This window comes from Aythya fuligula, chromosome 1 (assembly GCF_009819795.1).
Source record: "Aythya fuligula isolate bAytFul2 chromosome 1, bAytFul2.pri, whole genome shotgun sequence".
NCBI lineage: Eukaryota > Metazoa > Chordata > Aves > Anseriformes > Anatidae > Aythya > Aythya fuligula.
Genome location: NC_045559.1, coordinates 81540114 through 81567033, shown reverse-complemented (window position 1 = coordinate 81567033; position 26920 = coordinate 81540114). Strand labels below are relative to the sequence as shown.

Below are 26920 nucleotides of genomic sequence, written 5' to 3'. Positions count from 1 at the left end.
ATTTGGCTTGCTTGATTGTGGTACATGTTTTGCACTCATGGATAACCCATACAGCGATGTCTACAGTCAAGTCCATATCTCAGTCATGAGCCCATCTATATGTTAATTCTCTTCCTTGATGGTCTGAGGTGCCATGGGCCCAACAAGATATAAATAATTCACCCTTACAATGCTAGTCTAGATCCACCTAAGCCACTTCAAGTCTAGCATCCTGATCCACCTGCTGGTTGTTTTGATATTCTTCAAAATGAGCATCTATGTGATGTACATTTACAGCCACGTTCTCTACACAGGCAGCAATCTCTTGCCCCAGTACGGCAGCCCAGATAGGTTTGCCTCTGTGCTGCCAACCGCGCTGCTTTCATAGTTGTAACCACCCCCACAGGGCACTTGCCACCATCCCTGAGTCAGCATAGTGTTAAAGCACTCGCCACTTTTCCCATTCAGCAGTATCTAAAGCCAACTGGCTGGCCTTCACTTCTGCAAACTGGCTTAATTCACCTTCTCCTTCAGCAGTTTCTGTGAGTTCTTGTTTAGGGCTCCATACAGCAGCTTTCCATCTCTGATGCTTTCCTACAATACTACAGGACCCATCAGTGAAGAGGAGATATTGCTTCTCATTTTCTGGTAGTCTATTACACAGTAGGATCTCTTCATCAGACGTCACCTCCTCCTCTGGTGATGTTCTGAAATCCCTGCCAGTCCATGATCAGCTCCCACATTTGTGTCTGGCTGGAGTTTCCTATCCAACCCTGTTGTGTTACCAGTGTGACCCACTTACTTCATGTAGCATCAGTTGCATGATGTGTAGAGGGGATCCTTCCTTTGAACATTCAGCACAGTTAATCGAGGTTCCAAAAGGAGCTGTGCATCACTACCAACTACTTCAGAAGCAGTTCAAACCCCTTCATGTGCTGCTAGTATCTCTTTTTCAGTTGGAGTGCAGCAGGCCACAGATTATCTGTATCCCTGACTGCAAAATTCCAAAGGGGTGCTTGCTGCCACAGGCTCTTGTTGGGGCCTTGCTCCCCTGCTGTGGTATAAAGCACTTTTTTTTCACCTTATCCCGTCCAGCCTGGCCCAAGGGCTACTGTACTTTGTTCAAAGGCTTCTCATTGCTCAGGGCCCCATTTGAAATTGTTCTTCTGTGTCACGGGATCCAGGGCTTACAATCAGACTGTAATTTGTAATATATATTCTCAAATATCTCCAATTTGTTAAATACATCCAAAAACAAAACAAAACAACACAACAACTATAAGAACGTTTCTATTTTTTTTGTGCTAGTTGGTGGAGACATAGCTGTTATTTTATTGGTCACAGAATCATAGAATGGAATCTTAAAGATCACCTAGTTCCAACCCCCCGGCTGTGGGCAAGGACTCCTACCTCTAAATCAGGTTGCTCAAAGTCCCATCTAACCTTGCCTTAAACACTTCCAGGGATGGGGCATCCACAGCTTCTCTGGGCAACCTGTTCCAGTGCCGCAACACCCTCACAGTAAAAGAATTTCTTCCTTATATCTAATCTAAACCTACCTTCTTTTAGGATAAAGCTATTACTCCTTCTCCTATCACTGCACTCTCTGATAAATAGACCCTCTCCTGCTTTCCTGTAGGCCCCCCTCCCTCCTTTAAATACTGAAAGGCCAGTATAAAGTCTTTCTACTCCAGGCTGAACAGCCCCCAGCTCTCTCAGCATTTCTTCAGAGGAGAAGTGTTCCAGCCCTTTGGTCATCTTTGCAGCCCTCCTCTGGACTCGTTCTTATACGTCCACGTACTTCTTGTGCCAGGGGCCCCAGAGCTGAACGCATTACTCCAGGTGGGATTTCCTGAGAGCAGAGTAGAGAGGGAGAATCACCTTCCTTGACCTGCTGGCCGTGCTTTTGTTGATGCAGCCCAGGATACAGTTGGCTTTCTGGGCTCCAAGTGCACGTTGCCAGCTCATGTTGAGCTGGTGCTCTGTTGCGATAGTATTTGCATCATGCGTGATACACAGAGATGAGTCAATACAAGGTACCTGACAAGATGGAGAAGAATCATTTCTTCCACTTTCTTCTACCAGCTGATCATCCTCTCAAAAGGTTCACATGGGTGAGCACTACTTGTGAACTTACACATACACAAAGTTGCATCAGAAGAAAGATTGCTAAGTCAAGGAGTTACATTTGTGAACTTAAAAGAGGGATGAATTTGGCTGAGTGGAAGAAGCAATCTTTCAGCAGAATTACTTATTCACTCTTGTTGGCAATTTTCCAGGAAGAGAAATTTACAGGAGCAGTTTACATCCCTAAAGGAAGATACTGCCATCACTGAAGTTACACAAGCTATGAATTTTGTCCAAAGACTATTAGAAAGACTCTGACGTGAGACAAAACAATATTCTGCAGCTAAAGTGTCCTGTAGCTTTGCCAATTCTTGTATTCAAATTTTCTGTCTCAGCACTTTAGTCACTTCTAAACTGCTTTTGTGCTCTCACAGCATAGTAGGAATATGCGTAATACACTTGTGCTCTGTATGCCCCTTCCTACTGGCTTTTGATTCCTACCTGTTCCAGTACAAAGCCGTCACCTGTGTTACCAAAAATCTGTGTAACCCACCAGAGAAGGCTTCATGAAGCAGAGTCCAGTTTCATGATGAACAAATGCATTATGACCTTGGCTTATCTTTACCAGTGAGCTTTTATGGGGGTGCTCTGAACAACATAAATTCAAAAGGAAAAGGAAAAAAAAAAAAAAAAAAGGATAAATAAAGCATCATTGCTGTTAAGACAGTACTAGGTTTCTGATGGATTTGAGAAAAATACTGACAGGAGGTATAAAGCCCTGGTGAAGAGTCAAAAAACAGCAATCCAGCAAGACAGGGGATCAATTAATATTAAGAAATACTGGATGCTTACATTTCCCACATCTGTTTGATGACCAGCTGGCCAGATGAAGCTTTCTAAAAGTAAAGCCTTGTAACATGTTAGTCATACCTATCCTCTGTGAGTGTTAATCAACAAATAATTGCTTTTTAAGGTGTTCAGAGAAATGATTAGGATCTGGTCTGAGGTTTAGCTAACCAAACAGGCTGTGAGTAGCTATTGGACTTGACATGAGAAAGTCTGAATATAACAAATAAGCAAGTGAGAAGCTAATATTTACAGATATCACAATGAGTGATGTCTGGACTTCACAGGTAATTAAGGAGGAGTTATATGATTACATGATGGCTAAATCCACAGATAATAGGAGGGGATCTTTTTTGTGCCTGGAAATTGCAAGGCCAGCAGCATCTAGGTAACTATATCGATAATACCATGTAAAGTCAAAGTTGCTCATATAATGGTATCAGAAATATAAATGGTTTTTTTGTTTGTTTGTTTGTTTGTTTTTTGAGAGATGAAGGCTAGAGAAAGGGTAGGGCCAAGTTGGATGGGGGAAGAACAAGCATGGTAAAAATAAAAATAAAGTGTAGTAAAAGGGCTAGATTTATGCAAACAAGCTGTTGGTCAGAGAGCGCATCTGACTGAGCCCTGCACATAATCTGCAGACTATTTAAATCTTATTTCTAACTAATTTCTGCATGAACCTGATCAGCTGGAAAGGAAAAGAAGGATGTTGCTATCTGTGTTTATTGAGCAACGTTTGTGTGCATGTGGATGATCACTCATACCTTCCTGTATCCCTTCCAGAACTGAAAAAACATCCATGATATGATTTACAAGCCTAGCACACACATACCCTACCGGTTAAAAACATATCTTTAGAATAACTCCTGGAAAGGGAAAGCATCTGGGCAAGAGGTGAACCTCACATCAATTAACAGATCTAATAAATTAGGTCTGGGTAAATGATTTTTATTAAAAATATGGATTCCAGCCAGCTCCACAGAGTTCCAGAACATTTGCCGATAAACATGCATCTCTGTACTTTTCCATCTCCTGTTTGTTGCAGTTGGAGGATCTGAAGGATCTCAGAAGGAATCACTGCTCTGTAGTTCCCCGATTCTTCCTTTCTACCCTTTTTAAAAATGCGAGTGAGTTTCCCTTTTTCCAGTCGCCAGGGACTTCACCTGACAGACAAGTTTTCAAATATGATAGAGAGTGGCTTGGCAACTACATCAGCCAATTCCTCCAGGACCCTGGGATGCACGTCTCCAAGGCCCATAGACTTGCAGTTGTTAAGTTGCATCAGGAGGTCCCAAACTTTGCTCTTCACTTACAGTGGGAGGGACTGTGCTCCCCCATCCCCCACCTAAAGGTTCAGAGACTCGAGAGATGTGGGAAGCCTGACCACTAGTTAAGACCGAGGTAAAGAAGTTGTCAAGTGCCTCTGCCTTCTCCACATCTGTCATTACCAGTTCTCCATCTTCATCTGCAGAGGTGATATGTTCTCTTTAGTCTTTCTTTTGTGGCCAATGTACCTGTAGAACTTGTTATTCTTGTTATTCTTTGCATCCCTCACCAAGTTTAGTTCTGTCAGTGCCTTGGCTTTCCTGATTCCATCCCTGCACATCCAGGCAGCATTTCTGTACTAGAATGTATTCCTACACATTTCTTTAAAATCAGACGTTTGGTAGAAGAAGTGACAATTTAAGGATCCACTGAAGGTGAAGCAGCCAGATTTTAGTTATCATTGTTTCTACTTGCTAGCAGCTTATTAAGCTAACTGGCTTGTGTTACATGTGCACTGTGTAGTCTCCAGAGTAACCATACTGTTCGATCATTAATAAAAATCTAGCATTTCTGTACTCTTCCTAGTGCTCATGGCTCTGTTTTCACTGTCTGTGCATTTCCTTCTTTTGCCTAAGTTTGACCAGCAGGTCCTTATTCAGCCACGATTGTTTCCTACCTTCCCTGCTTGATTTATTACATATGGGAATAGAGAGCTCTTGCGCTCCAAGGAAATATCCTTGAAGATTTGCCAGCTCTGATCAGATTCTCCGTCCCTAAGGACCATGTCCCATGGGATGGATCTCATTCATTAATTCTTTGAACAGTTGGAAGTTGGTTCTTCTGAAGTTCAGGGTCCTGACTTTGCTCTTAGCTAGGCCCATATCCCTCAAGATCACAAACTCAGCCAGGGTGTGGTCACTGCAACCTAGGCTTCCTCCAATCTTCTTTAATGAACTCTGCTGTGTTGGTGATTACCAGGTCAAGTAATGCCTCTCTTGTGGTTGTTCTGTCTAATACCTGGATGAGGAAATTGTCTTCATTGGACTCCAGGAATCTCCTGGATTGCTTGTTTTCTGCCACGTGGCTTTCCCAGTAAACATCCAGATGGTTGAAATCCCCCAGGAGGATGAGAGCCTGTGAGTGCAATGCTTTCCTGCAGTTGGAGCAAGGCCTCTTCAAAAGACTCCTCTTGGTCAGGTGGCCTGTAGAAGACTCCAGCCACAACACACTTTGTTGTTCTGGTTCTTAATTTTTACCCACAGGCTCTCAACCTGCTCTTGGCTGTTTTTTAAAAGGAACTCTTCACAACCTATCCAATACTTAACACAGAGGGTAACACACCCACCCTTCCTTCCCTGCCTGTCTCTTCTGCTAATTTTGTAGCTTATAAGCTTCACTGCTTGTGATGAGCAGTGAAGACACAGTTCTCTGTTATCTGTGCAGCTGATGATGTTAGTGTTGTGTATCTGTATCTTTGCAATATGTAGTCAGGTTGGGTTTTGTTGGACTTGAGAAAAAGAACAACTGCAGACATATTTATTAGTCTGGGATGAAAGATACCTCATGGATATTAGACTGCACCAAATTTGCCTCTGGTGAACAAAGAAAAAGATATCCACTTGGTCCCAGGATTCAGTCACTCCTTACCATTGCCTTCCCTCAAGTTCCGTATTATCCTGCTTGCAAACTTTCTGTGCACACTAAAATACATCCAAATAAAAGCACTCCTGTAAAAGTCACATGAGGAAGATCCAACTCATATGTCATTGTCTTGCAAAAACAGAATGGTCTTCAGGGAATTAACAATTAAGGACCTGAATGTGAAATACAGTGGTATTGTATAAAAGCTGGTGTTAAGCCTTGAAACTGTCTTCCTGAGGTCAATAGAGGTTGGAAGAAACATTGCTAATTCTGACATTGATGGAGTAGAAAACACCCTGCTGTGTGAGAAGAGAATATTTGCAGTCAATTAGAAAAGCCAATAATTAAATCAATGATGCTTCTTCCCTGATTGAAATTGGGATAAATAGTTGTTTTTATTGAGGTTTAAATTAGGGGGTTGCGTTAGTTCACTTTCAGCCAAAACTGGACACAAGCAATTCAAGTCTGGCTAGATTCCCATGATGAATAAAGTGTAACACTTGATAAAGTGACACATCCCTTCACAATAAGTAACAGACATCAGTAATTGGTCTTGGGAAGCCAACAGAAAACCTGTTCCTATTCAGAAACAAATGCTCTTTTTGTTCTTTGAGAGTTTGAATGCATCTCAATAAAAGCAAGGGGAGGGGTATTTCATTTGGGTGAGCAGATTCCCAGGAATCATCTCAGAAAAAGCAACAACTAAGCTCATCTAGGACTACTTGGTACATCTGACATTGATAATATGAGGAAAAATCCTGGTTATTCTACTTGACAGGGAAAGGGGTCGTAGTTGGATCCCAACTCATGAGAAAGAACAGTTAAGTGGTGGTGTGAAATAGGAATTGTTATAAGTGGAAGCTTCCAAACTTTACCGTATAATTATTGCCACTAGATAAATACCTTTGATCAGACTGAAATCCAAAGAGCACAATTATGTACTGACAAAGTTTTTATTTGAAAAATTCTACTTATTATTACTTATTGAACTGTTGCTTAATTTTACCATTTAGTTTCAAATTCATTACTCAAATGAAAAATAACTTTTTAAAAACATTTAGAAAATGAATTGAAAATGTAATGTCTGTAACATTCTCATAAAATATTTATAGCTTCGCTTCATATTTTGAAGAAATAAATTATGCCATGGATTCTGCTTTGCTAACAAACTCACCATCATGAACAATCATTCTTGAATGCTTATCACAATAGCTGGATTCACTGAAGTCAAATGCCAGCAAGAATGACTGCTGATCATGTGCTGGTTGGGTGACCTACGCTCAAGTTTCTCATTTTCATTTTATATTCTATAAATGGTTCCAAAAGTAATTATAACATTCGTTTTTTTTTTTTATGATCCAGGGTGGACCATGGTTTTCTAAAACAAATCCCTATGGGTTTGATTTCAAGCACTGTACATGTATTTCAGTGTTAGCAGGCTCTGGTTAAACAAAAGCAAACTGCTGTATGGCAGATACTTTAGAAAAAATCAGTCATGTATTTTGGTAGATGAGGAGGGATTTTTTCTTAACATTGTTAAACCCCACCAGATGAGATTAGTGAGATTTTTGTTATGTACTCCTCAAACGCTATAATGTTTTTCAAAATCTTCCTCAAAAGATCCATTTCTAAAAATTCTGCCTCAGGAATATTTGGCACAAAACCTTCTGTAGTAGACTTTTGGAGACAAAAAGCTGCTCCATTGACCATAATACGTTTTGTGCTATAACCATCTATAACAGTGAAATGGGCTTCCTATGTACATCTATGTTTTCACCTATGACAGTGAATTTATTTGAATGTTCAAGCTAGCCCCTGATTGCTTTGGGACTTCTACAGGACACCATGCAACTATTAGCCCAATAGAGGGTCACATCAAGCTCTGGAACACAATGCAATACAACCATGGCAAATATGGTAAAGAGCCCGGGATTTTGGTCCAAGTGCAATGCTAATTAGCCAGCGTATCACCATGACTTTTTTGTTTCTGGAAACTAAGCTAGATCTTTCCATGGTACCCCTTCACCCTGCAAACATCACAGATTATTTGGTAATAACTCAGGCAAGGCTCCACGGTATCTCAGTGGCCTGTATGGACATACCTAATTCAGCACATCTAGGTGGGAGGAAGGGCTTCTCATCAAGTACATATATGAAACAATTTGTAGTGTGAATAAATTAATGCTACTTAGGATAATCTTCAAAGTTCTTCAGCTCTTTGTTCATGTATATTTCACACTAAGTTTTGAAATATCATCTGAAATTCACAACTGCTGGTGTGCTGGTTTTAAGCAACTAAGCAGCTGACTATTTTGATTTTAAAAAAAGCACCACCACCACAAAAAAAAAAAAAAAAAAAAAAAAAGTCAAATGACAAATGTCAGCACAAAATCAGGATATGAAGAACCTGATCCTGCAGTGAAGCAAACAGAACTATTCAGATGTCATCCACACCAGTAAAATCTACTTCACTTTCAAAGTGGTTTTCTTCCTATAAAAGTTCTTTATTATTAATAATGCAGCAGCTTCTATAAACCTGATCACAAAGCAGGATTCAGTGGTGTTAGGCATAAAACAGAATAACAGATTGTTATGCCCCAAACATGTTGCAACTAACTAAAGACAATCAGTGTAAATGTGAAGATAAGAACATACAAGGATTTTGGGGATCACTTACATCTACGTTACAAACACAGCAGAATAAATTTTTGGAAGATAAGGCAAATCTGATGGTTCCATGTAGTGTGTTATAAATGTGAGCCTTTTGTCTAAACATACCCCCAGCATATTATGGCCTAATACAGCAAGACTTTTTATTCACATCAGGTTGAAGTTCAATGGTTTTCTCTTTCATTTTATCTTCATGTTCCTTTAAAATCCTGGGAGAAAGAAACAGTACTTTTGAGAAAAAATCAATAATACACAGAAGAGGTCAAAACAAAAACATCTCCCCCAAGTACAAAAAATATATAAAATTGTCCAAATTTTAACAGAATGGCAGATTTTTGTGAACTAATAAACAAACAAAAAAGAAGTATAATTATGGTGGCTCCATGAAAAACTTACTTTTTCATTTAGCTAGAAAAATGAATTTGGTGCTGATTGTTAGCATTTGCTATGTTAGATAGATTCAAAGCAGTAACTTTCATTTGTTATTTTTGAGGCTGGAGCAAAACAAAAACACAACTGGCTATCTAGATATTCATCAATTACCTGACTCTGCCAAAATTTCACTAACTTCAACAATGTTAAATATATGCCCCTTCGTTAATAGTGTTTTCACCTGTATAAATAGTTTAACAGGGACAGATTTAACAGTACTTTTACCCCCAGCCTTTATATCACAGAATCACAGAACATCCTGAGTTAAAAGGAACGCACAAGGATCATCAAGTCCAGCTCCTACCTCCACACAAGACTACCTAAAAATTAAACTATATGTCTAAGAACATTGTCCAAACCTTTCACAGAATCATAGAATGGTTTGCATTGGAAGACACCTTAAAGATCATTTAATTTGAACCCCCTTCTGCCGTAGGCAAGGACACCTCCCACTAAAACAGGTTGCTTAAAGCCCCATCTAACCTGGTCTTAAACACTTCCAGGGATGGGGACACAACTTCTCTGGGCAACCTGTCCAAGTACCTCACCACCCTCACAGTAAAAGAATTTTTTCCTTATATCTAATCTAAACCTACCTTCTTTTAGTTTAAAGCATATACTCCTCCTATCTCTGCACTCTCTGATAAATAGTCCCTCTCCTGCTTTCCTGTAGGCTCTCCTCCTCCCCCACTTCCCCCCCCCTTAGGTATTGGAAGGCCAGAATAAAGTCTCCCTGGAGCCTTCATTTCTCTAGGCTGAACAAATCCATCTCTTTAAGCCTTTCGTCAGAGGAGAAGTTTTCCAGCCCTTTGGTCATCTTTGTGGCCCTCCTGTGGACTCAATCTTATACATCCATGTACTTCTTCTGCCAGGGGTCTCAGAGCTGAACGCAGCACTCCAGGTGGGGTTTCCATGAGAGCAGAGTAGAGAGGGAGAATCACCTCCCTTCCTCAACTTGCTGGCCACACTTCTTTTGATGAAGCCTAGGATACAGTTGACTTTCTGGGCTGCAAGCACACATTGCCAACTCATGTTGAGCTTCTTGGCAAGCAACACCCCCAGGTCCTCATCAGGGTTGCTTTCAATCCATTCTCTGCCCACCCTGTATTTGTGCTTGGGGTTGTTTTGAGCAAATTTGCTGATGACACTAAACTTGGAAGAGTTGTTTACTCTGTTGAGGCTGGAAAGGCCTTGCAGAGAGATCTGCATAGACTGAAGAGCTAGGCAATCACCAACCGCATGAAGATTAATAAGAGTAAGTGCTGGATCCTGCACATGGGACGGGGTAACCCTGGCCACATATACAGGCTGGGGATGAGATGCTGGAGAGCAGCCCCATAGAGAGGGATCTGGGGGTTGTCGTTGACAGCAAGTTGAATACGAGCCAGAAGTGTGCCCTGGAAGCCAGGAGGGCCAACCGTATCCTGGAGTGTATCAAGCATGGAATTGCTAGTCAATCAAGGGAGATGACTGTCCCGCTCTACTCTACACTGGTGCGGCCTCACCTTGAATATTGTGTGCCGTTCTGGGCACCACAGTACAAAAAGAATGTGAAACTGTTGGAGAGTGTCCAGAAATTGGCTACAGTGGTGGTGAGGGGCCTAGAGGGGAGGACGTATGAGGAGTGGCTGAAGTCACTTGGCCTGTTCTGCCTGGAAAAGAGGAGGCTGAAGGAAGACCTCATTGTGCTCTACAGCTTCCTCACAAGGGGGAGTGGAGGGGCAGGCACCGATCTATTCTCTTTAGTGACCAGCGATAGGACCAAGGGAATGGTGTCAAGCTACGACAGGGGAGATTCCGGCTGGATATCAGGAAGAGGTTCTTCACTGAGGAGGTCGCACACTGGAACAGGCTCCCCAGGGATGTAAGTCACTGCACCAAGCCTGTTGGAGTTTAAGAAGCATTTCAACTGTGCTCTTAGTCATATGGTCTGAATTTCTGGGTAGACCTGTGTGGTGCCAAAAGTTGGACTTGATGATCCTTATGGGTCCCTTCCAACTCAGGACATTCTATGATTCTATGATCTCAGAGAACTTGTAAAGTGTAAGGTTGCAGAGGTGAAAATAATGGCTATCTTTAAAAGGGAATAAAGGGGATCTAGAAGATGCTGCATATTATAATACAGTATATGAAAAAATAATCCAATGAGCTATTTGGAAAGATATGGAAGGAAAAATAGGGAGTAGTATTAGAAAGAATATACTAACTGAAAGGAAGTTGTCGGGAGCTGGGTTTCGGCCTCTCCTTGCAGAGAGAATGGCTTTAAGTTGAACCAGAGGAGGCTTAGGTTGGAAATGAGGAGACATTTCTTCTCAGAAAGAGCAGTCAGGCACTGGGATGCGTTGCCCAGTGAAGTGGTGGCATCACTGTCCCTGGGAGTGTTTAAGGAGAGGTTGGACCTGGTGCTTAGGGACATGATTTAGTGGCTGACATTGGTAGTAGGGTGATGGTTGGATCAGATGATCTTGAAGGTCTCTTCCAATCTTAATGATTCTATGATTGCTCCAGCCCAGATGCAGGACCTTGTACTTTGCTTGCTGAACTTCACAAGGTTTGTACAAGCCCACCTCTCAAGCTTGTCAAGGTCCCTCTGGTTGGCATCTCTTCTCTCCAGCATGTCAACTGCACCACGCAGCTTGGTGTCATCAGCAAACTTGCTGAGGGTGCACACAATCCCACTGTCCATGTCACCAACATAGAAGTTAAATAGTGCCAGTCCCAAGACCAACCCCTTAGAAACTCCACTCGTTACTGATCTCCACGGGGACATTGAGCCGTTGACCACAACTCTTTTTGAACATGACTATCCAGCCAATTCCTAATCCACCAAGTTGTTCATCTGTCAGATCCATGCCTCTCCAATTTAGAGACAAGGATATCATGGGAGACAGCATCAAATGCTTTGCACAAGTCCAGGCAGATGATGTCAGTTGCTCTTTCCTTATCCACCTATGCTTTAAGCCCATCATAGAAGGCCACCAGACTTGTAAGGCAACTTCTCGAACTCCAGTAGGCATGGTGCCATAATCACTTTGCCAGGGAACTTGGTCCAGTGCCTGACCACCCTCTCAATGAGGAGCCTTTTCCTAATATCCAATATGAACTTCCTCTGGCTATGCTATTTCCTCAGTCATATCACTGGTCACCAGAGAGAAGAGATCAGTGTCTCCCCTCTCAACTCCCCCTTGTAAGGACATTGTAAGGACTGCAGTGAGGTGAGCCCTCAACACTCTCTTCTCTAAGATGAACAAACCAAGTTACCACAGCTGTTTATTTTACATCTTTCTCCTTTAGACCTTTCACCATATTTGTTACCCTAGATATAAAACTCTAATAGTTTTACACCCTTCTCATATTGTGGTGCTCAGTGCTCAAGGTGAGGCTGCACCAACGCAAAGTAGAGTGGGACAATATAACTTCAAAAATCCATCTCTCACTCTCTCCCAGCCTTGAGGCAGATAACTGCAGTGAGCAGAGGGAAGAAAAAAGCACTTCCAACGCTCTGCTTCAGGGACTCAGTAGCGTTCATTTCCAAATATATTTCTCCAAACCTCCAAGAACTTTCTGCAAGAGCTATCACAATACCCAAGACCCTCAGTTTTCCTAGCATCACCTTAGGTGTTTCTGGGTCCATGCAAAGCCTCATTAGTTTACATGATACTCGGTGTGAACCTGAGTGACTGTTCATTTGGAACACGACAGGGGCAGGCTACAGAACAATTCAAAAGGAACAAAGAATTCATCACCATAAGTTCCTATCAAACTAATTCAGCAAAGAAAATTCACTCAGTGACAAGGAACAGTCAGGCATGTTTAGAATTCGTAGACCGTATTTTCGTCTTACCTAGCTAAGTGAAGCACAGACTTTTTGGTATTGTGCCCAGAATATGCACTGCATTCATAGAAAATTAAATTGTAGTCCTAGGATCAAAGAGAAAGACTCTTTCAATTAATTTTGCACAATTTCTCACTCAGTTTATAAAAGCAACACAAATACACTGAAATATTCAAATAAACCAAAATACAACATTTTAGGAAAAAAAATCACGTCTTTTTTATTATACAGCTAACAGTAAATAACAAAAGAAAACAAGTCTAAGTGTGACCCCCCTCGAACTATATGCATCTCTTAACAGATATTTGTTCTGTACTGTGTCCTTCACAGAACCTGATCTCTCAAAAGCTGAAATGCAAACACACATTGCAAGGTAATGAAGTCTTGAAACTTTTTCTTGTGATGATGAGGCAATTACAGCATCACTGAGTGCCTGACAATGCAGGTGAAAATAATTCCAGCAATTTATTATTTTTTTTAATCTCAGAAATCTTCATCAGTAGCGTTTCTGTACTCAACAGTTTGAGACTAATATTTTCCAGCAGTCAAATGACAAGCTAAAAACCTCAGTAAAAAATAACAACTAATTAACTATATTTCATTTTTTGTACTTGTGAAATTTTTCTGTACCTTCTTTCCCAGACAGCCTGCACCTTTGGTTTTGCAGCCTCTGGGAGTGTTGCAATTAAGATCAATGGATAAAAGGATCAAACCCTAGCGACATTATCAGTGATTTGGCAGAAGACTTATCACAGTAAAATCAGGAGGTCATCTGCACAAAAGCCTGAACTGCAATCAATGATGACAACTGATTTGAGATGGAATGACAGATTATCCACTTCAAAACAGATATCTGACTTCTTGCACAAGATATTATGCTGAAGCTCACCTACCTTCAATGGTATTATTACATGCCCTTATTATGTATCTGTACTTCCACCTTCTATTCACTTTCCATTTTTCTGTGTGTCTTCTTGCTATTTATGACAGTAACTTAAAATTCAAAGTAGTAAGTCAGTAGCTCAAGAAACAAAAGTTATGTATTTTATGCACTTTTTTTTTTTTCCTTTTGCTTTCTAACACTGTAGAATATCAAGTTGAATGCTGTTATGGCAATTGACTTGCATAATTTCCATAACAATAAATATGGTATCTTATTTTAGCAGGTGTAAAAAAGGATTCAGTGTTACCAAATGTCAGTTTTCAATATGTTGTAAATATATATATGGTTTAATCTCATGAACCAAACCAATGACACATAAACCAAACTAATGACTGCAAGTGCTTTTAACCACTTGTAGTCATTTCTGGAGGGTCAGAAAAGCACAAACCAGGAGAGAAAAGAAATGAAGCAATGTTTGTTCTGAATGTTGACCTGCTCAAATTTCTTACTGGAAACACAAGCAGAAGCTTGAAATCAAATTTACACTCTTTCTTTTTACTTTCTTTCTTTTCTTTTCTTTTTTTTTTTTTTTCTGCTCAGCTGATAAGAACTCAAATAGAAAAAATACTGTGTTCGGTATCTAACTAATTTAAGTCAGTCGTGTAGAAAGTGATGCTATTCCTACATCTTTCTTCCCCACAAACAACAGATTTCACAAGAGGAGAACTCTCAGTGATGACACACCTTATGCTGGCGTGAATCTGAATGGATTTTTTGACAACAGCTCTGTGGCAGAGCAATTTTTTTGAGAGATAACAATTTAACCTTAATTGATATTAATTGGCTATTTTTGTCAGTCTGTCAAACAGATCCTTCTCTGGAGGAGAAGTCAGCCTGGAAATGCTAAGTGTCATCACTCAGAATGTAGCAGAAAGCAGGACACATAATTAACCACTCCAGAAATGTCTTCCATCTCCATCTAGGGAGTTAGCTGGTGAACCTGGCAGACCACTGGCAATTAATTAAAGAGCTATACATAAATCAGAAAATATCCAAAAAACAATGAAGAAAATGAATGATTATCAGTGGGAGCTGGGAAATTTCTATGCTGTAAATTAATATCTTTCCAAGAATATGCCCTTCATTAGCAATATTTGCACAATAATGGTACTGCCAGGTTAATAAAGGAAACATTGTATGAACACATACAAACTTTTTATGGTGAGGGTGACAGAACACTGGAACAGGCTGCCCAGGGGGGTTGTAGAGTCTCTTTCTCTGGAGAATTTCAAAACCCAACAGGACACATTCCTGTGTGACATGATTTAGGTGCTCCTGCTCCAGCAGGGGAATTGGACTAGATGATCTTTCAAGGTCCCTTCCAATCCCTAACATTTCATGATTCTGAGAATAGTCCTCATCCTATGAAGCTTATGCAGTCTGCACAGACAAGACTGGCAAAGGCATTATCATATTGTTTTACACCTGAGGAACAGAGGTACAGAATGATTTATTGGCCCATTTAAGATAATTCAGGAAAACTGCAGGGTCAAAATAAAATCATGCTGCCTGAATGCCTGTATCATAAGCCAGTTTATTTGAATAATTAGCAATGATTACACCAATCCACTCAAACAGAGCATTGGCTGTTCTGGGATTGTCCATACTGTGATCTGGACATATTCTGTATTGTTGTTGTTGTCCTCATGTGAACTCTTTCTTGATCAGTGAATCAAGCTAAGGAGAAATTTATTAAATGGAGACTTCATTCTGGATTCTCTATGGACAAAAAATCAAATAGACTTGCCCTTTTTCTGTCTATTTTTCTTTATACTTGCATTAGCTCTATCAAGAGAGTTTCAATCAGTCTTGAACTACATGTAAACATTTTGTTTTGTCTGTGTCTTTTCCCTGCAAAGTTAATTCTCTTTACGATCATGATACCTATCTTTAATTCATCTAACTACAGATAAGCTTCATCACAGCCTTGTTGTTCCCTATGATACTGTCCAGAATCCCCATCCTCATTCTATTCTCCTTTTCCTGGGGTATCATGCTGCACCTGCCAGTCTTCTCAAGTGATGAGGAATAGACAGTTCTCCCCTTCAGGATGCCATTCTTCCTTTTAGTAATGAACTGTGATGCCTGCCTTGCAAAGAAGGTTTGTGACATAAATTGTAATGGGAGCCCTGCCTGAATTTATAGTACACTGACTTGTAAGATCTGGGTCTGAAGCAAAACTTGAGCTAAAACAGCTGGGCAGGAATGGCCTTTGAAAGTACACATTACTCTGACTTTAGAAAAAGTTAGTTAAAAATGATCACATCCTGTGAAACCTTGGAAAAAGTCCATGAAAACTAATGGATTTCTGGGTGGACAGGCTCATCTGATTCTTTTCCTGCATGAACAGGTTCACATAATATCATGATCATTTTCACATAATATGGCTGTGCATATTTGTATCAGCTCAGCATCTAGCCCCCTGTATTTTGGGTAAATACATGTGAGCAATTCTTGGGATTATTCACAAAATAAACAATTTAATTGCATTAACTAATAGAGATATTTTTATGTGGTTTCACAAGAATCACACTGCCTTTTAGCAAGAATTAATATTTCATTAAAATATGTGGTTATTATTAGCTCAGTGAGCACATTGTTATAATTTAATTATGTCTATGCTGCTTTTAAATTAATCAATTGTCATTAATCATTCCTTGCCTTAGTTCCCTCAAACAGCACATTCAAACATTCAGATGAGTCATTCAAATCCATTCATTTGATTATAACCATATTCCATTTGAAAACTATTTTATTTTACTTAAGTAAAATATTCTATTTTCTTGCATAACATGTTACAATTAATGGCCTGGTGGGCTGCGCATTCTGTATGTTGGAATGATTCATCTTAGTTTCACTAGTGCAATATTTTAAGAGAGTTAAATGACATGTAAGACACCTACTCTGTCCATTTAGCATCTATGTGTCACTTGTTTTTTCACAGAAGTACTCCGTGTTACACTCTGGAATCCCTCCTATCCTCCAAGGTCTCAATATTATCTGCATTTCTATGCTGACAAGAAAATAAAACAGATTTCTTAATGGAAGAAACTTTGATAAATCAAGGTCAAGGCTGATATTGCTCTCCTTTAAAAACAAAATAATGGGCGTGAACTTAGGAGGTATGCTTGTAAATGGCTGTATGAATAATCAACATGGGATAAAACAAGATCTGTCTCTCAATCTGTCAATTGATCACAGAGGTGCCTGGCAGCATTCTTTCCTATAGAACAATTCAACTGTATTTCAGATCTTTTTTATATCTCTCTTGACCATCAGCAAGCAGAGCTGTAAATCTGTTTTCAAAGGAGAAACAAGTACATACATGAAACCCAACAGATTGTTTAATTTAGCTATATTCCTACCACTTCAGTTTAATTCTTATGAATACTGGTCTGACTTATTTCTAAATAAATGACTATTCTGTAGGCATTGGCATCCAAATTACAAAAGAAAAGCTGATGGGCATGGTATACAGGAATTATAAACAGGTATCTTTGCAGTCCCTCAATGCTATCCATGTGGCCTATGGATAACCAGTGCTCTCATAGATGCAGACTGTTAACTCTACTAATTTTCTTTCTCTACTGGATGGAAAGATACTAAAAGTAAACACATTTTCTACTCCTACTATCCATGGGAATAACAGATGGTCTACTGTGGTATTACATGAGGTAGGAGGGAGAAAAGGTCCCCAGATTATCTCTCTGTTAGGAATCAATCCACAGAGGAAAGAGAGAAAAAAAGGAGAGAAAAATAGAAGGGGAAAAAACAGAGAAAAAGAAAGCACAAAGAAAAAAGAGGAGGGAGAGGAGAGAGAGTGAATTCTTAAATATCTTTGGCACCACTCACCTTTTGTTTTTTCATCTAGATGATTTTATAACTACTATAATTATCAGCACTAACATTACTGACACCTACATTGACAAGTATTATCAGGTTCCTCATCCTTAAAAATACTTGTCTGATTAAAAATAATCTGTGCTTCTATGAATTTAGATACCTTCAGACTCCATTTAAAAGCCTTCACCTTCAAGTTTTGTAAGGACTTTACTTCTAAGTATAGTACCTTAGCAAGATGCTCTCCCATTCCATTAGGGACCTCGCGTTCCTTTTCATTATCGGTTTTATTACCCAGCAAAAGCACAGGTACATTCTCCCCTGTTTCCTCCTGTAGATTGAAGGATAAATATCATATGAAGCATTTTCCTTAAAAAAAAAAAATGCAGACCAAGAGCATAAGAAGAGACAAATGTCACAGTGCAAGAAAAAAATTAAGACGTCACATATTAGCATGGTGCTTTATATACAAACATATCAGGAATTAAATTTGGATAAAAGGTACAAATATGACAGACTGCTAGAGATTGCACCAATTTTGCTTTTTTTATAACAGGCCATCATAGAAGCCCATCAGTCTCTATAGTAAAATGAGATAGAGAAAACTATCATGTTACACAGGCTTTGACATTGTTAATAGCTACTACTTTTCTAATTACATGGATGGGAAATTAATGACAACTTCTGGGTACAGCTAACACAAATAAATTATAGAAAATAGTGGAGAGGCACACAGAATAGGCACAAAAATACCTGGAAGAGGCACAAATTAAAACTGAAAATTATTAGAATTACCACAACAAATACATTCATATAGTGGTCCAAATGCCAAAGCGGGAAATGGACTTGGTTGTATGTCTTCAACTTAGCACCAATTTGTATAAAACAAAATTAGTCAGTAAAGGTGAGTGAACAAGTACAACTAGGAAAAAAAAAAAAAAAAAAAAAGATTTTGACCATAACCTTTGATTTTTCTTAATCGAAAATGGGAGTTCTCCTCTAGCTTTTATCATACTGAACCATAACGCCATAACTGCCATTGATTTGTTAAGATCATATATTAACAAAGGCTAGTTCTTACAAAATGCATGCTACTACTGGAGCTCCTCAGTAGAGCTCCTCAAATGGGGATTAACTATGCCCATTAGGAAAGATTTGAAAAATTAAGTCCTTAACTTGCAAAACCACCTACTGGCCTTTAAAGAAAACAGTACATTATACTAGAACACAGGTCTAAATGATCTTGGCAGGCCAATTTGTTCCCTGTTTTTTTCAGAAGCAATACTTTACAATGATAGTCACATTTTGTTCTCTCTAGCAACACAGTCCTTAATGGCAGCAGCCTAGGTTTTATTTTTATTTTCCCTTGGCCATAAGCAAATTCAGCTGCTCACATTCTCCATATGTTGTCTGTGAGCCACAGAGATATACCAAGAGAAAAGAAAGAAAATTAACAGAAGCCACTCTGGCATATGCACTATGATTTTTACTATGCAGTTGAAAGGATGATCCCCAGGAAACTGAACTGTCTACTAAGAACCAGTTTCATAGTACTGAATGTAGATACTATATAAACTACAGGTTTATATAGTAACTATAAAGTTTCTAAACTATAAGTTTATAGTTTGTTTGTTAAACTTAGTGATCACCATACCATCATCATCGAATCAAAGCACCTCCTAGTGTTAGCGATGATCCAATACACATCATCACCTAGATAACCTTTATGAAAAAGTAAAGGAGTCCATGTTGGACTTTCCCAAGCCCTCATTTTAAGTCCTTAAAATCCTGGAATTGTGATTATTTTTATATATGCGGAGTGTCTAAAACAGCTTTATTGGTAACTGTACAGCACAAAATCACTAACAAAAATGTAATTGTTACAGTGCAAGAAACAGACTTGTCTGTGCTTTGCCCTGCTAATCTTCCCTGCCTGAAAGAAGGAGGAGAATAGTGACACCAAAGTTTAGACTTAATGTTATGTCACATTACCTCAATGCTTATCAGCCACTGCTTGACAGCTGTGAATGTGTCTTTTGCTGTTATATCATACATTACAATGACACCATCAGCTTTTCTGAAAAACTGCTTGGTAATACTTCGGTACCTGCAAGTATGAATGTTTATACATCTCTTCAGCAGAAGTAGCAATGTGAAAACATTAGTAAAATTGTACAATAATTCACCCCCACCCACCACAAAAGGAGGATGTTGCCATACAGTTTCTTCTAATCATTTAGTCTTAATATGGGTTAAAATGTCATCAATTTTGTTTACATATTAATTCTAAAATTCCTTAACTTGAGAAGCAAGAAGCTGTGATACCATTCTTCACTGCAGATACTATTTGAAAGGTGAGGCATATCATGAACTGTGGTAAGCAATACCATCTTCCTGAGTAAATCAGCCCCATTTTCACATTCAGCAGAAGATTTCCAGAGGCCACTACTACCAGAAATGACTGCAACAGCAAATAAGTTCTTTGCAAAAAATATTTTGGAGAGGAGCTTTGAAAAGTACCCTCTGCCTTCTTTAATCAATTCTGGGTTAGTCTGGATAATCATCTACACATCTTAACTTTCCTTACCCTCTTTCATTTTAAGCATGGAGAAGAAATTTCTCCATCGCTAAGTGTTCTGCCTTAAAGTAGACAGATTTCTGTTTGTTTGTTTGTTTTTCCCACATTTTCTTTAGGAAATTCAAAACATTATCATTATCCTTGCTTTTAGTAATAGAAAACCCCAGAATGGGTGAGGAGATAGGGAAGAAAATTACCATTGAAAATTTATAAAACCTTTTAGATCTTGAACTAGAAAGGGATTCCTTCAGTGAGAAAAAATAAATAAATATATATATGTGTGTGTGTATGTATAATTTATTTTTTTTTTAAACTAACAAGGCAATTTCTGCTATATAAATAATTCCAGGTACATTTTAAAATCAGCCTTCCTCCTGAAGAAGTCATACCATATTATACTTTTAAGAGTTATAATAAGAATTTCTTTACAGACTGACAGTGATTGAATGGATAACTCAGCACCAAATCAACACATTATTGTTGCCAGGGAAGGATCTAAACTGTTAATTCACTGGCTTTGTTAGGAATATTCCTATATTTGATCCTTTCATGAAAAGCATAATTATGTCCATGCTTACTGATCTTTAAACAGATGTTTCAAGGAAGCAAAATATTCTGTTTCTCACCGTTCCTGGCCAGCAGTGTCCCAGAGTTGTAGGGCTACCTGGGTATTATCTACTGTGATGGTTTTCACATTGTAATCCACACCTGTGACAGAAATACACAGCAAGTTGTCTCTTTAAATATTCAGTCTGACCTTTGAGAACACGTTCCAGCAAATAGCAACAATTTCAGAAAGGTAACAACATAGATATCACATTAAAACTTATGTCCATGAACTGTAACTATCAGGCAAGAGCTTTTATTTGATGGAATTTCTTCAATAATAAAATACTGAATATTAGCAGAGTACTTTAATTTTATAAAAACTATAAGGTAACTTTCCAAATCAGGGTACATGAGTCAAATGTTCCCCCTGATAGTCCAAAGCAGTCTGAGCTATTTTATTCCAACTCCAGTCTGAGCTGGAATTCATGCTTTATAACTTCAGTAGTCTGAAATTTCATCATTTAGTCTGCATCTAGCCATGCAGATATCTTCTACAGTTAGTGGAAAAACACAAGGTACCACACTGAGGGGACAGTGGAACCTAAGCTAAATGCTGAAGATATATGGACTGAATATGAAGAGAGGAGGTTCTCCACAGAATACAGAAGGAGATGAACTTATTAAGTTAGGTTTTTTCCCCTAATTTTAATGTGGATAAATGGAAATGAGATAAAAATATCTGAAGTTTTAATGAATCTTCTACCAGTTCCCCCATCATCTGATGATCTAAGTATCTTCTGGATATTTATAACAATAACTATAATCTTAATCAGTCACTGCCTCCTCCTAATGACAATGTGCACTCTATTGTATCCCACCGTACTGTATCACAGAATCATAGAATAATTCTGGTTGAAAGGGATCACAAGAGGTCACCAACAATTTCTTTGTGTTCATTTTCCATATCATGGGATTCTTTACCACTGCCATAAATGAAGAAGCATCCAAGCCTGAATTTGTTCAGTGTGTAATTAAGAAATCTGGATGGAGGATATATTCATTGCATGTATTCCAAGGGAAGAAATTTGAACTGTTCTGTAAAAATGTCATAAAAACAAAAACAAACAAACAACAACAACAAACTTTTATCCAGGTGATTTGTTTTTTAACTGTATCTTCACAGGCATATAACAATCCACAGCTGTGAAACTGCTTGATGTGAAAACTAAATCAAAGCTATACTTGCTTGCCATTGCATTTGCATGATCTCTGTATGGCAAGCCAAAAGATGAAAACATCACATACATCCCTATGCTTTTTCTCTGGAAGGTCCAGGCAAGCACACACTGTATAAGACCTCAGAGTCTAGGGAAGCATATCGATATTACCCTTTTGAGTGATATTCTGTAGTGCCAAAATGAGTTAAAATCTCCATACTAACATCTTAGATCTTCACTGACATTAATGTGAACTTAGACGTTTAACATACTAATAGAAATTTAAACTCAGATGCCTTTATCTGCCCTGTAAGTCAAGGTAACTACAGGACCTGGTCACCTAAATTTTCTTTCCTTGTCACAAATGCAAGATAAATACATTAATTTAAATATATTTTATTGCTAAAATGTTTCATTTTCTATATCCTGCAGGATAAGTAAGGCATAAATACAGGCTAAATATAATGAACCACTCATTTACAGTAAGTCAGCTGCATTGAAATAACCTGCTAATTTTAGTACCTTGATTATGTGTTGGACTTATGAAAGTTTGTTTTAAAACTTCAGGCAATACAATTACAATGTAAGCATTTAGCTTTGAAAACATTGGTCTACTATATGTCTTTGGGGCTTTGTATAATGTTAAATCTTTAAGTATAATTCAGATTTTTTACTTTCTCTTTAAAGAAAGTCATATTATTTGGACTGATGGCAATAAGATATGGAGGTGGGATGGTACAGTACACCACAGTCCACAGGGTAGGATATCAGTTTCAAAACAACAAGACCTACAATGAAATTCTAGCTTCACTGAAGGCAATAGGATTATCCTACAAAGGCAGGCTGAGAGATTTGGGTTTGTTTGGCCTGGAGAAGAGAAGTTCCTGGGGAGACCTTAAAATGGCCTTGCAGTACCTAAAAGGACGCCTACAAGAAAGCAGAAAAGGTACTCTTTGTCAGCAGGTGTAGTGATAGGAGAAGGAGTAATAATGTTAAACTAAACAGGGGTAGGTTTAGTTTAGATATAAGGAAGAAATTATTTTACTGTGAGGGTGGTAAGGCACTGGAACAGGTTGCCCAGAGAAGCTCTGTATGCCCCATCCCTGGAAGTGTTTAAGGCCAGGTTAGATGGGGCTTTGAGCAACCTGATTTAGAGGTAGGAGTCCTTGCCCACAGCCAGGGGGTTGGAACTAGATTATTTTTAACAGTAATATAATACTTTTATAACAGTATTGATTCTACATATTTATTATTCTTATTATTTGTAGTATTTATAGTATTTATTTATTATTTTACTGCAATAATAGTATTAATGTTTCTTAGACTTACCTACAGTGGCAGCTGTGCCTGGGAAAAAACGATCTTCACAAAATCGTCTTAAGAATGAAGTCTTTCCGACACTTGAATTGCCCACAAAAATTATCTTGAATAAGCGGTCAGGGACAGATTTTATTACCTCCTCCTTCAAGTAAGAGCAAAAATTAGTCTTCCACTGTTCTTACTATAAATACTATTGTCTCCAGTTTGTCTTGTTTTAAAGGCTAACTGAGATGGGAAAAGAAGAGATTTTATCCTGTCATGTTCTCTTTTACTTATAAAGCAATATTCTGTTTCCTAAAATAATTCAGGGTTTTGGTTGTTTGCTATGCATTATTCCAGATCACTTGAAGCGCAGTGATTTGGACTGAGATCTGGGGGTACAGTGAATACATACCTTGACATGAAACTAGATTGAAAAATGCATGAAATTGCATTGGCTCAACACCAGCCAAAACAAAATAATTTATATTTGCCCCTGCAAATCAAAACCCATAAACTTCACAGAACTCTGCTCAGTAGTTTCATCCTATACCAATGACACATAGGAAACAGCACATCTTCACCTACATAAAAGAAGCAAAGTCATAATTTCTGCATGTGTCATCTACCACCAGACTCTCTCCCTGCTCTATTATGGAGACAAGAGCTTCTGCAGAATTACTGTACTTCTACATCTGTTTAAAATTACAGGTGGGGCACGGGGGGAAAGAGATAGACAGGAAGATAACTAGGCTCAGTTAAACAGGTTGTTAACATTCAGCTATGTTTCTGTCATTTAGTTTTTTAAGCAGGAGGAAAAACAATTTGTTCTACCTATCCATGTGCTGTTTACTGCAGGCTAAGCTAAGTGCATCCAGTGACTAGTTGTTCTCTGTCAAGTAGGTCATTACTCTCAAGTCCCTTCTCTTTGTACATAGATCAGGAGTTGCTTAAAAAAGAACTGTAACACTAGCTGGTGTGCAGGGAGTGCCCCAGCTGGCCTCTTGTCCTAATGTGCGCAAAGATGGGAGGGAGAGTATGTTCCTAATGCTGCTAAAGAGGAGAAAGGCCTTGGGTGTTTCTGGGTTTTGTCTTGGTTGGGAGGAAAGGGGAAAGCAGAAGGGAAAGGAGAGGTCTGCCAGGTATTTAACATGTAGAATCTCTGGGTCTGCTGATTTTAAGGACACATCAGAACTGGATCCCTTGCCTGACAGTCCTTTCAAACAAGACAATTAAAAGCCTTGCATTGCAAATGTTTTCTACAAATATACTGAAGCCTTACAAAAAAAAAAAAAAAGCATAAGCAATGCATGGAAAAAAAAAAGGCTGCTGTCCTCCTTTCTATGAAAAAATTAATTCACTGCTGTAAATTTGGGGAAATCTATACAGAGATTCCTTATCCACTTCTTCCACTTCTTTTATATTAAAATGCCAAACTCCACTGCAACTGTAGCCTGCTGGTAATACACTATATAAATGTGCTATTTAAAGCACATTTTCATCTCTTCTGAAAAACATTAATAGCTTGTAAGTCTTTTGCTCTGGGAGATAAAACAAGTTAACATGCAACCATCAGCTTAGCGCTCTTTTTACAGTACTTCTGAGAACAATAACTAAATAAATGTACTACATGACCTGAAATAACTTGTCTGTTTTATAGACACTTGTGTGGTCATACACTCCTCAGTAGCATTAAGATTCAAAGACACCAGAGGCAATAATTTTCCATTTAGATAGATCAAGCCCACTCGTGTAAATAACCCACCTTAATCAAATACTATTCCAACACTGCATCTGAACACTGCATACAAAGAGATGAGATACATTATAGTCCACTTCAACAAAGTGCTGATGGGAAAATGCAAGAGCATTAGAATGTAAATTTTCTTTAGATTACAATGCAGTCTGAAAACAGCTTCGCTATCTATGTCTTTCGAGTGGCCTTCATATAAAGGGTAGCCAGGTCAAACAACATACCTGTTGCTTGTTAAATTTGTGCAATTTAACACAATTGTGTAAGACAGTACATATAAACATGGTGGTTCATATTCCATATTGAAAGAGCAGAGGGAGAGGAATTACATCTCAGAGAGAGGCTTTGGACAGGTCTTATTTTAATTTCCATCATGACTCTTCCAATCACATTTCTGCTTATGCTAACTGCAGCCTCTTTTTCAGAGCCTCCCATTAGAAAAATGCTCTACCTGACTATTATCTCCCAAAATAAAAGAGCTGTTGCTCCAAGTTCTTAGACACTTTCAGAAACCACTTTCCATAGGATAGGATTGGACTTGTTCATGTCTGAAAGGAGAAAAAGTTTACATTGGTTCTATTCTCCCTTAAGATGCAGTAGATCATAAAGGATTATAAGCTAAATGATTGTGAATATTTGGTGAATAGGAAGTTTAATGCCAACAGCTAGGAGCCTGAGTTCAGTATAGTACAGAATGAGATCATGGAATGCAATAATACAAAGCCATGTAGACTACAAGAACAGATGGCGATGAATTGAAAAATAAAGGTTGTCTCAGGTCCTTCCTCTTCCTAATGCAAAACAGAGAAGAACTGGACTTCATATCTGAGTGAACTACATACAAAACAATTTTATGGAATCATTTTACCACCACTGCACAAGTATTTCTAGATCCTACAGGAATTTAAACTGCAGATCCTCCTGAACAGCAAGACATGAAGGGAGAGAAGGACTGGAAGCAGAAGGAAGGAGCCAGTCTAGTTTAAATATGTCCCCGAGACTCACACCTCATAAGTCATGATGCAGCAAGTAGGGATTTACCTTTTCTGAAGTTTTCTTGAGCTCCAGGGGAAAACTAGATGCAGAGTTACCCTGAAAAAAGTAATACTGCTCTTCCCAGCCCACTCACTCTATCAGGAGAGGAAATCGGTGTGCTAGCACTGGATGAAGAAAGATCACTTCTGATGTCTAAATCCCATGGTCAAAGAGTAGTGGGTCCCAAGAGCCATCATTTTGGAAATGCAAAGTTGTACAAAAAAATCATCAGACTAAAAGTTGTGACATGGAGACACACAGCCTGCAGACTGCTCCAAACAATGGAATGCTGTCAATTGAATGGTTGCTGGCAGCCCTTCCTCTACCACTGTATCTGGAGACAAGCAATGTTTCAGGATTGATTCTTTCAGCCTTGTCAGCAGGACAAGAGGACCATGTACATATTTCAATTCCATACAGAAAACAAGTTTATCAGAAACGAATACCCTGATGTGTTTTTCTTTTAACTACTTTTTTTTTTTGAAGAGAAGAGAAGAGAAGAGAAGAGAAGAGAAGAGAAGAGAAGAGAAGAGAAGAGAAGAGAAGAGAAGAGAAGAGAAGAGAAGAGAAGAGAAGAGAAGAGAAGAGAAGAGAAGAGAAGAGAAGAGAAGAGAAGAGAAGAGAAGAGAAGAGAAGAGAAGAGAAGAGAAGAGAAGAGAAGAGAAGAGAAGAGAAGACAAAAAAACCCCACAGTCAAATGAAGTATTGATGCAGGGTGTTGACATTTCATAGAAACAAAACTGGAATGCCCAGTTCTAAGTGACCTTTGGAAATAGCCTTCCTGTTTACCCTCACATTGCTTCTTTAGAAACTGATATTAAATGTTTTCAACAAACAGGCAGGAGACATTTTCTGGTATCTTATTTTCTCTCCCCTCTTGTTCTCAACCATTTATGGGATTTTTTTTAATTTTTTAAATAAAGAAACAATATCTGAGGGAAGGCCCATTTCATACCCAGTTGAGAGGATA

The 26920-nt window shown here is 38.7% G+C and overlaps 1 protein-coding gene across 1 annotated transcript in view; it reads right to left on the bottom strand.

The window, feature by feature from the left end:
- Positions 1-8587: 8587 nt before the first annotated feature.
- CRACR2A (calcium release activated channel regulator 2A) overlaps positions 8588-26920 on the bottom strand; it is a 44305-nt gene continuing 25972 nt past the window's right edge. The window contains 6 exon segments of the mRNA XM_032189358.1: positions 8588-8678; positions 12746-12822; positions 17749-17850; positions 19512-19626; positions 20724-20805; positions 23193-23325. Coding sequence (XP_032045249.1) covers positions 8588-8678; positions 12746-12822; positions 17749-17850; positions 19512-19626; positions 20724-20805; positions 23193-23325 — 600 coding nt within the window.